The 11,495-nt window shown below is 36.6% G+C and overlaps 1 protein-coding gene across 10 annotated transcripts in view; it reads left to right on the top strand.

Moving 5' to 3' along the window:
* The window catches only part of EBAG9 (estrogen receptor binding site associated, antigen, 9), a 20,397-nt gene extending 9,384 nt beyond the window's left edge, over positions 1–11,013 (top strand). For 7 of the 10 annotated variants that reach the window (XM_026064232.1, XM_026064230.1, XM_026064231.1 and 4 more), the window contains 5 exons: positions 1,558–1,636; positions 1,762–1,920; positions 3,883–3,990; positions 4,920–5,011; positions 10,469–11,013. In XM_026064232.1, coding sequence (XP_025920017.1) covers positions 1,558–1,636; positions 1,762–1,920; positions 3,883–3,990; positions 4,920–5,011; positions 10,469–10,589 — 559 coding nt within the window. In that variant the 3' untranslated portion in view covers positions 10,590–11,013. Of the gene's footprint in view, positions 1–1,557; positions 1,637–1,761; positions 1,921–3,882; positions 3,991–4,919; positions 5,012–8,288; positions 8,512–8,579; positions 8,779–8,877; positions 9,039–10,468 lie in introns of those variants that run through there. The other 3 variants (XR_003253261.1, XM_026064236.1, XM_026064234.1) reach the window with 3 other exon arrangements.
* The last annotated feature ends 482 nt before the right edge of the window (positions 11,014–11,495 follow it).

The raw sequence follows: 11,495 nt of genomic DNA, 5'->3' as shown, positions 1-11,495 counted from the left end.
TTTTTTTAAAGCTGCCTCAAGATTGTTAGACATCTGTAAGTTACAGTCTTAAACCTGAAGCACATAAGGTTCCCCTTCTCTTGGAATCTTTTTTTGTGAGTGAAGTGTAACTTCTCTCTTTTTTGCTTTCAAGGCAGAAGTATTTCTGTGTGACTTATAATTGTCTTTCCTCATCTCTGCCTTTTCAATATTTCCTGTTTGGAAAAGGTGAAAAGAAATTTGAGCAGTACTAAGGTGCTTCCTTATTTTAGATTAAGATATTATAAAGAAAAATCGTAGTTATGTTTAAGGCTGGAAATTTTCAATGGATGGTCAGTCTGTATTGGCACCCTTTCCAGTTAGATCCATATTACTATAAAGATTTTCAGAAATCAATTTATGAAATTATGTTGAAGGCTTTCACCTTTCTTTACCCCTAAACTGAGTTGTTTTTCAGTTGAAAGGAATAATTTCTCAATTGACTGGAGTTAATTACATAAAGCTTGAAAAATTTAACATAAATACCTGATCTCTCATAAGGAAGACATCTATTGGACTTTGAGTAGGAAAAATGATATCTAATTACTCACCAATGTGCAGTAGAGACTGCAATGATTGAATTGTTCTTAGCTGATGGTAGAATGTTATATAATAGTAAAAATAACGAATACACACTCCAAACTGTAGTTTCCTTGATGCATTTTCCTCAGTAGTAATAAATAAATCTTACTTTTCCAAGTTGAATAAGGCCAGTTATCTGCCTGTCTTGCTATAGGACACTATGCTTCTTGGGGAAAACATGGGAGTGTCACTATGAATTTCATTCCCTTGTGTCATAGGGATTTAAAATACAGCAAATGTCAACTAAATATGTTTTAATTATTATTGTAATCTTTGAACGCTGCCATTAAGTAAATATCGAAGTGTCTTATTTATAATGTACAAGTGTTTGTCTTCAGTTAAAATTATTTGATACAATTGCTGAAACACCTTCATTGAAACAGTATTTTTTTTAAATAAGTAGAAGCATGTATTGAACTGAAGCTGTGGACTTGTATAGTTTTGTGCTACCTCTGCTTAGACTTCTAAGGAGAAAGTGCTTTAGAGGAACTTTCAAATCAAGAAGCTCAGAACATGACTTGTAAAACACAGCTTAACATCTAAGACCAGTAGAAATATTTCCCAGAGAGCTTCCAGTGGAAGTGGTTATCTTTGAACAGTGTTTGCTTCTTAAGCACTGACAATCTAAAAATTGAACCTGACTATAGATAAATAACTGAATTAACTAACTTGTCTCTGTTCAAACTGTTATGCAAATCAAGTCTCTGTAAGAAATATGAAAAGTAAATCACACTTCAAAATTCTTATGAGCATTCCTTTAAACTCTTATTGCTGATGAAATTCCTTTTTAGAGACTTTAGCAAGACTCTTATTGGCAGTATGTAATACTGAGGTAGTTTAAGCACTTAATGATTTAGTCATGACTACTTTCAGTAGTTCTGTTCTCAGAGTTCCTTTCTTTTTTAACTTAGTGCTCATGTTTTCAGAGCTTGGAGGAATCCTACTTTTTTCTTTCAGGTCTGGAAGAGGGCGAAAGTTAAGTGGAGACCAGATAACTTTGCCAACCACAGTGGATTATTCATCTGTTCCCAAACAGGTAATTGCTAAAGTTGTAGGTGACTTAATAGAGTGATTATACCAATCCTGTTGTCTCAGTAATATGTAATAAGACAAGGTTTCATTTGCAAATAATATTAACTTGTATTGTTCACTTCTGTTTAGCCAGAAGTAGAAGACTGGTCTTCATGGGATGAAGACGCACCTACCAGTGTGAAGATTGAAGGTGGGAATGGTAATGTGGCTGCTCAGCAAAATACTTTGGAACAAATGGAACCTGATTATTTCAAAGACATGACACCAACTATAAGAAAAACTCAAAAAGTAGGTATTGAGCTTTCAACCATACTTATTGAGTGTTTTCTTTGCTTTAAAATAAGTTGTAAGTAAATCATAAAATAGATGCTTTGGGCAAAATTAAACTGTCCTCCTGAAATGAGATTAGATGTTGATGTCTAGCCTAACAGTCCAATTGCAAATCTTGACTCTTGGAGGTCTTTCAATATGTGATGCTAGTTCACATTTACGTCTTTGGTCTTAATGTTCCTGGAAACTTCTGAGGCACTTCATAGTCTGAATGGTCTGGAAATACAGGGAAGAACTTTAAGAACCCTCATGTCAACTTAAATTCTGAAAATAGTACCATTGAAAGAAGATACTTGTGCACATGCATTTCCTTTGTTTGAAGAGAGCCATTCCAGGTCCTGCACTTACAGAAGTTTGAGGTAGCTGTACTGCTGTTCAAGAAAACAGAATTTTGCTTGTTTCACCAACCTGTATTGGGAGAGTGGTGTTAGGGAGCTGATGTTTCAGAATAGCTTGCTCTTCAAAGATCTGATTTTCTTTTCAAGAAAAGGCACAAGCACATCTCCACAACAGTGTTAACACTATAAACAAATATTAATTAAACATATGTTAGTTACAAGTTTAGGTTTTGTGTGGCTTTGAATCATCTGGAAAACCTTTTTCACCATGAAGGCAGTCAAGCATCGAAACAGGTTGCCCAGAGAGGTCATGCAGTCTCCATCTCTGGAGGTTTTCAAGACCCAGCTGGATAAAGCCTGGAGTAACCTGGTCTAACCTCCAAGCTGACCCTGCTTTGAGCGGGTGCTTGAACTAGAGATCCTGTGATCCTATGAACTGGAGATGATGTTGGAGTCAGTTTTCTGTAGATTCAGGATCTGCAGAATTCTGTGGATTGAATTCTTCTTAGGATATTGATCTTGCAAAATCTGGGGGGTGGAGAAGGGGTGGGGAAGAGGTAGACTTCTCCTTTGTATCTTATGACATTTTTCACTAAACAGATTGAACCTCAGATACAGAACCAAAACTCAAGAAAGGTCCATGCTGCTTAAATTCTATATACTTGGTTTAGTTTAAACACATCTCTAGGATTGACTGCAGACATATTAAAGATCATGCCTTCCAACTCTGCCCCATTACCACCTTTAAATTTGAATTTGTGGTTGTAGTTTTGCAGTGGGTGGGCTCAGTATGAACTTCAAGGTCTGAGGTGAAATCTCCTTGTGTTACTGCTCATATCTATAATGTCTAGATGTTTGTACAGTCAGTGGAATTGATCTGCTTTTGGAAGCAGCACAGACTTAAAGGAGACTAAACAAAGCAAATGAGTAAGCTCATATTTTGAGCTTAAGACAAAAAAGGGATTCATGATCTTAGCAACCATATTAAACTTACGAATTAGCCTTTCAGGAGAAGCATTAGTGCATATTTTTCAGCTAAACCAATACAGAACCAGTTGATGCTGTAGTGAGTTACTTTCTGTCTACTGAAACTCAGATTATCTGCACAGCAGCACTGTTGTGTACCTGAGATAGCTCATGTTCCAAAGCAGTATGGCTGTTTGGACAGCGCTATCCTCAAGAGTAATATCTTACCCTTAAATATCATGGAGACCAGATTTCTTCAGGGGAATATGTCATTGGTAAATCATACCAATGCTGGGAGATGTGGCTATTGGATTTTTTCATTCTTTCTGCCCTTTCTCTGTCTTGATGCAGTCATAGGTCTCCATGTCACTTGAGATAAAGCTGGCTTGGGGATAGGGGGGATGAAGCCAAAGGGTAGTCTTAGGTTCCTTTTGCATTTGGCGGCTTCTACTTATGAGCTGATTTAGCTGTATAGCTTCTGGGACCTGAGCAGATTTGAGACACAGTACAGAGTTGTGTAGCTGTACCTTCATAAGTGCAGAGTATCTGATCACCAAGGAATCTGTGCAGTGCTCTAACTCAGTTCTTTTCATTCCTTTTTTTTGAATATTTTCAGATAGTTATTAAAAAACGAGAGCCTTTAAATTTTGGGATCCCAGAGGGAAACACAGGATTCTCTAGCAGATTAGCAGCTACACAAGATATTCCTTTTATTCACCAGTCTGTAAGTATGCTCTAAATACTGGTCTTTCATTTGACAGGTGAATTACCTTAGGAGAAAAGAGGTCTGGTGTATGGGGAGTGGGAGAATAGCTGTGGAATGTTGTAAATGCTTTTAAAATTGAACGTTTGGTTCAAAGCAAAAAAGTAGCTAATCCTAACTAACTTACTCTACTGAGAAGCTTGTCAGATTAGGGGATAAAATGGTAGGAAGCCTCCTAAACACATGTGTATTTGCAAACCTCCTATAACAGTGGACTGTAAACTTTTGGGGCTTTGCTTAGTAAGTTCTAAACATGAGTAGAAGGTTTTTTCTTGTAATAAGGCCTTCAGCTTATCTTTCCATCTTCATTGTATGTTCTTTCCTTAAAAATATGTCCAAGATTTTAAACTTTTTGCCTCTGAACAAGGTGCCGCAGAACATTTTTTAACATTGCGTCATATTAACATGGTGCGCAAAAGGGTCTAGGCACGAAGCAGTGCAGAATAGTCATAACACAGCCTTAGAATAAGAATTAGAATTATTTTCATAATGAAAATAATTTAGAAAAGGACTTGTGAGTAACAACAGCRCTCAAGTAATACTGGAAGGACAAACCAGTGGATATACATGTTGGTTTGTCCATGAAACTTCCAGAAATCTTTTAAATTATTTGCTTAGCTTATCTGCTCAACTTATCTTCCCCTTCCTAAAAATGCATTTCAGTACTTCCATCCATCCTTCCCCAGCTGTGAAGAATCCAAAAAGCTATACCAGCAATAAGCTGAAAAAAGTCATTACTGGAACATGGGAAAACACATAGATGATAAGCTCAGAAGTACTGTCATATGTCAAAGGTTTCTGGAAATCTTAAGCCTCAAGGTTAAAAACAAAAGTGTTTTTATCTGAGATTTCCTGCATGTGCTTATAGAGCCTTTTTTGTCTTGTTTCAGCCTGAACTGGGAGACCTGGATACCTGGCAAGAAAATACTAATGCTTGGGAAGAAGAAGAAGATGCTGCCTGGCAGGCAGAAGAAGTTCTTAGGTAAATGAAAATAGAGTAACACAGTATAACTTTTTTCCAGTGTTAAGATATAATAATCTTAACTTTGCTGTGTGTTAGACTTTTATGTTTCCATGTAAACTTTTACATGCAGGAGAATCGGCTATAGTTTTGTTTGTAGTAATGTTTTTTTATAAGTGCTAGGAAAGGCTAAACAATTCTTAAGATAAATGATTTTTATGTATCTTGTCTCAGTGTAACTACTGCTTTGCAGAATACATTTTATATCTAATGCAGTTAACTTAGCATCTCAAATAGTGGAGAAAACCTGAGAATTACTAAAACTGGGAATGATAAATTTAAGAAACTCACTATATACAAATAGCATGTTTCAACTTGATTAAGTAAAATACTTACCACTGGATGCCCTTAAAGATCATAACCATGTGCTGTCAACTTAAAAAGCAGTTGAGGCTAGAAGAAGTGATAAGTAAATATATTCTTGGAATCCCCACAGGTGCCATGCTTTTCTAGCTAACTTAGCTCACCTATAATGCTTATATGCAAAATCAATGATTTGTACAAAATTAGTGTGAATACCTCTGTTCTTGTATCCTGTTCTTGCCACTTGGCAGTTAAGTTTCACTTCAAGGTTTTATCAAATTTTAATTGCTTGCTACGTGATCAGATAACCTGCATCAGATGGTTCCAACATCCTTAACTGCTCTCACTTTGCCCCCAAAATCATAAATTTGTGGCCTTAGTGTGACAACTGTGAAATAAGGACATGATATATTAAAAAAGTCATTATAGAACTGTGAATTTTTAAGAAAACAATTTTGCAGAAAGAGGATTCTGTTGAACTATTTATTGTAACATTATATGAGAAATTTACTTATTTCAACAAGTAGAGTAAGAGGAAAGGGAAGTCACTAGCAAGCTTCTGATGAATTAATGAAAATAAACTCAACTAATTCTGATGCTGTCAAACTTGCTTGGCAGCAGCTTGTGAAAATGGGTCTGTAATGCAAGTATTTCTGCGAACCTAATCAGATACTTTCAGGTGCACATTCTAGTCTATATATATATATATATATATTTTTATTATTTTCCTTCTCCCAATACTGAAAATTTTTCAGGTTCTGTCTTGCACTAATGTATCACAGAAGTACAAACTATGTGATATGGTTGAATGACATGCCTTTGGGGTGCCTTTGGGGATAGTATTTTTTTTTTTTTCTGTGAGGAGTATCAACAGGCTCAGTATGATCTTTAAAGTGCAATACACTGACCCTAGTATGTCTTTCATTTTTCTTTGTCTGGTGCATCAATGACAACCTCCCCCTTTTTTTTTTATTTTTTGAATTGAAAAATGAACTACGACTACTTTTGCTAACTATGGATTCCACACTATTTTACTGAAACTGCCCTATGTTACATTAAAAGTGCTTAATTGTTTTAAGATTATAAAAACAAGTACTCAAGCTTTCCCAGGCATGGACTTGTCATATAAAAATTAGCTACTAAAAGCTGGTATTTGCATGTGCCAATTTATATCTGGAGTATAAAATTTATCTGTGTTGTGGACTTTTATGGGGTGGCAAAAGGCATATTGTTTCCCAAGTGCTAGGCTCATGCTCTAGTGCACTGAGAGATACTCAGATTTAGACTTCTGGAGATGTTTTATGTAGGAATAGCAGTGAGGTTTCACCCAGGCTTTGTTTTTGGAAATGTCAGTTTATTTGGTTGAAGCTCTTCTAAATATTTCAGTCTGGCATATTTTTACTATTAAAAGTCTTCAGCTCAAGTGGTAAACTTTCCGTTATTGGCGGGGCGGGGGGCAATTCTCTACTTGTTTTAGCAGGGATGTGTGGAGATTATATATATACACACACACRCACGGGTATGTGTTTGTATATGCATGTGCAGATATTTCAAGTAAACAGAGCAAGAGCATGATCAGAACTGTAGCTATCTGTATGACATCTTGGCCAGCTATGAATGGCTGCCTCAGTACAACTGATCACTGTGAGTTGTATCCCAGCTGTGAAGTAAAAGCTTTGTTTAGTCCATGACACATTACTCAGATTACTGCATTTTTCTGTGACTGAGGAAAATGCAGGCAGATTTTTAGCAAGAGCAATAGGAAGTATCTTCTGGGTTTAGGATCTCTCTTGGAGTAGAGACCTGTGGTGTATTTGACTTCTGACACTTAACATGCAAGAGTTCATGTTACTTGACAGGCCTGGCTGTGTCCTCAACAGACTGTATTCAGCAGGAGATCTCAAGTCTGTTCTTAATGCTAAAAGACAAACATCTTGGCCTATGAAAGGCTCTGAAGCTCTTAGACTGATAATTATTGTACAAGTCTGCCTAACCCTCCAGAGAATGCTAATACTAAGTTCACTCCAGCAGTGCTCCTCAAGAATGGAATGAGTGTGTTTTTTAAGTAAAAAATAAATAAAATGAGGATCTCCATTAGGTAGGTATGTCTAGGTACCTATTGGTGCCTGGTTAGTATTCAAAAGTGTCTTGGATTGGAATAATTCTTTGTGTAGTAAAGGAGTAGTGATTAATCATACTAAAATGGGCTGTGGCTTCTTAAATAGCAGAAAGGCTGTATCCTAAGGCCTTCTCTCTGGCGATTTAATACATATATAGTAGTTGAAAAAAGCATGGCCAAATGCTTCCTGGAAATCAAAGCATGCAGGTAAACACTAGCAAAGACAAGACTTAGGAGTAGACTACTATTGCCTGAGAAGTGGGTGTAGTCTGCTTTTCTTCAGAACAGAGTCTGGGCTGGATGCACTGAAATTTCTTCTAGTCAATGGGTGAATCAGTGTGGTAGACGATAAGCTGGCTTTTCATTTTCTTTAGAATTAATTGAAGTTAGTTTAAAAAAAAATAAATTGGTTTTACAAATAGTAGTTATCTATCTGTGCCCTTAGATTCTCTAATACCATTGAAGGTTTTTTCCAGCAGGAACAACAGTTAAGCTAGTTGCTCCTTGGTTTAATAAGCAGTTATGTGTAAAATAGCATGTGTATGAATTTTTTTTTTGCTTTTTTTCTGTTGAAGTGAAAGAGTAAGTTATAAGAAATCATTCATCTCAGTTATTCAGAATTATACAGTAATTCAAAACACATGGGGACAAGAACATCTTTCTGCTGCATTCTGATTATAATTTTATACAGTTTGTACTTTATAATTAGTGTTCTACCTCTGTTAACCAATGAAAGATTTAGTTTTTTGGATGTAACTCATGTTATGAATGTAAAGCAAGATTAACATCAGTGGTGAATACTTTTTCTGCTTTAAGCAACTTACGTCATTCTGTCTTAACTCTGCTGAACTCCTTGCTCTGGAATCCCCCTCCCAGAAGTGAACCAGATGTGGATGTAGTTCATTACAGGCACTTTACTGAGAAATGAAAACTTCCTGAACCTGAAAGATAGTAATTTTATGTTGAAAACAGTAGGAAGTTGGGAATGGAAGTCGGTGTTTTGGATAATGATCAGCTAAGTAAAATGGTAGCAAAAAGGTAATTACTTATGGTAAACTCTTTATAAGCATTTCTTTTCTGTTACCATGCATTACACTAAATGAATAGGGACTTCGGTTCCTGTATCTGAGGTGTGGTGAAGGTCTCTCTTCTCATTTGGGTGTAACTGAAGTCCAGTAACGTTACTCAGCCAGCAGAGGGCATAGAAACCACTTAGAGGAATCTCCGTGCAGAGGAATGCCCTGTGGTCTGCAGCTTATGGAAGAAATAATGATCTGCTATGACTTCTCTCACTTCACAAAAACAAATGAAGAGTGGCATTGCTTAACACTGTGTGTGTTTTTTGGTTTTTGTTTTGTTTTTTAATGAAACTCCACTGTCTCTACATGCCTGATTGCATATGTAGCCTCTTCACCTCTTCTACTGCATCAATTTGGATGTGGATGGGACATAAGAAAATCTGCTGCTGTGGAGTGGCAAATATGTTACTCTGCATGATAGACTGACAGTCTTGGCAACTGTCTGCCTTGGAGATGGCTGGCCTTCTGGTGGGATGCAGAATAGCAGGTCATGTTCTCAGAAAATGTTTGGGCTTCTATTGACTTCAGTGGGAATGGCAATTAGGTGCTCGCATGCCTGTAGATTTAGATCTTGATGCAAATGACCCTCCATAAGAGCAGAGCAACTTAATAGAGTATAGGAAAACTTGTAGCCATTACTAATGAACTATTGGAAGCCACAAAGCTRTTAAATAAGTGTAATCTCTTCTCCCTCCACTGCTTTCCTCATATGTAGTCTTTATACTGCTAATATTTCTAAGTTTCATATGCCCAGTTTGTCCATGGTTGGGAATCTGCGAAGAAGGTTGCCTTAAGTGATGATGATTTCTAATTCTGTGTGTGTATTGCACATTCAAGTGGAAATACACTGCTAATTTAGATTAATGTTAAAAGTTAACTGCCTCCTCCATTAGATTTTTTTAATCTATTTTCTTTTAATGACTTTTTTATTCTTACTGAGTCTGTGTTAAATGTCACCTTTTCAAATTATTCAAGCTTCACTTTTATTTTTAAGCCATCTTGCAAGCAACCTGGCAAATTTTTCATATATCTAATGAACTGAATCCAGATCAGGATTGACCTCCTTGCACTATTTTATTACTGCTTATGAAATACAGGAGAGAGCTGCAATCTGTCACTTGATCCACTTGCTGCCCCGTGCCACCCAATGATGAGTTCTAGCTGGAGGGGGGCAAATAAAGTGAGCACAATCTGGTTCTCTAGTCAGCTATCTGTTTGTTATGATCGAAAACTACTTCTGTAGACAGATCCTTTGAGTTGGCAGATAGTAATATCTGGGCTTTGATAGCAGTGATAAGAAATRATGCTTAAAGGATACACAGCTGAAAACTTCTTTCTTTAGCTTTTATTTCTGAAAGGGTATTGTTTATATTTGTCCTGAGCAGTAGAGTACATCACAGATCCTGGACAAGTGAAAGGGAATATTAGAAGTTAGTACCTCATCTGATCACGAGGAAAGTGCTTGTAGCACTTGCATTACAGAGAAGATAGTTATTTATGCCTCTGCTTGAGGCAAAGGGGAGACAAAACTCAATATTTTAGGCAATCTGAATTGTGTTGGTCTAAATTTGAGGAGATAAGTGCAATTTTGTGACTCTTGCAGCTAAATGGATTTTTCTAAATAGCTCTAAGCCCTATAACCTCCTATGCTCACACTGGTTCACTTATTTATTCTGAATTTTTGAGAATGGAGTGGCTTTTAGATGGTAAAATATTTGAAGAACTATTACTGCCTTAGATTAATCTGAGCAAAGGACAGATACTCTATCACAATAAGAAGAATAACTATTCTAACTGTGGTAGACTTTAAGGCTCTGTTTGTATTAGCTATAATAGCCTATTTAATGATAGAAACTTAAGATATAACTATACTGAAAACTCTTGTTTTTAGCAATTTATTTTTTCCTCTAATTGCAGACAGCAGAAGATAGCAGAAAGGGAAAAGAGAGCAGCAGAACAACAACGAAAGAAAATGGAGAAAGAGGCACAAAGGCTAATGAAAAAAGAACAAAACAAAATTGGTGTTAAACTTTCCTAACAGAAACCAGGCATTAATGGCTGTGCCAGTGAAAGAGAATTCCAGCTCTACAACATATGCATTATTGGTATTGATTTAAGTATTTCTAGGACTTCAATGCACTGCTCGGTTTTAATGCATTCTTCAGGTCATCTTGGAAGCCAGAGTTCTCCTAAAATACCTTAAACTACTAGTGGACAGATCTTTAATGTGGCGGGGGGGGGAACCACACACAAAATCATGCCTTGATAGAATGATGTTTCCTGCAATAGCTCTATTCCAGCACCCTTCTCTGCAAGAAAAATGATTGAACAGGGATGTTGATTGAGAGACACTCTTAATGAACAGCTCAAGCTTAGGAAAAGGAGTGTAAATATCCAGTGGTGGGGAATCTACTCCATTGTCAGTGCTTACCTGAAATATGTAATTAAACAGTTTTAAGGAACCCTTTGCTTCATGCCTGATATAAGAATGTCTGGTTTTGCCCTTCTTATAAAAGTATTTATAAATACTTCAGTGTTTTCCATGGGCAATTGTATTGACCTGTGAAGAAGAAAATGACTTCTTGTGGACAACCTGCAACTCTTCAAATCTACTGGTGGTAGAGCATACTGTGGTAGAGGACACTAATGGAATTTCTTGTCACTTTGCAACTTGCAACTTTGTGTCCTACCATGCTTGTCTACAACACATTGTAACTGCTACACCCAATGGCATCACTATGCAACAGTGGTGCAGTCTATTTACTTCTTGTGAAGGTTGAAACAATCAGCATAGGGGAGTGATTTAATACTCCAAGTCTTAATCACWGTTTGTATTGGTAAATGTGTGTGTACTTCTAGCGCAATTTCCTTTATTTGCTAGGGTTAGGAAAATAAAATCCCTTTGCTTTGTGCTTATTAGGTAGTGTGATTTGGTGGTATAACT

The sequence above is a fragment of the Apteryx rowi genome, unplaced genomic scaffold (genome assembly GCF_003343035.1).
Source record: "Apteryx rowi isolate R43461 unplaced genomic scaffold, aptRow1 scaffold_211, whole genome shotgun sequence".
NCBI lineage: Eukaryota > Metazoa > Chordata > Aves > Apterygiformes > Apterygidae > Apteryx > Apteryx rowi.
Note: the sequence above shows the minus strand (reverse complement) of the source record. Positions and strands in the feature narration are given on the sequence as shown.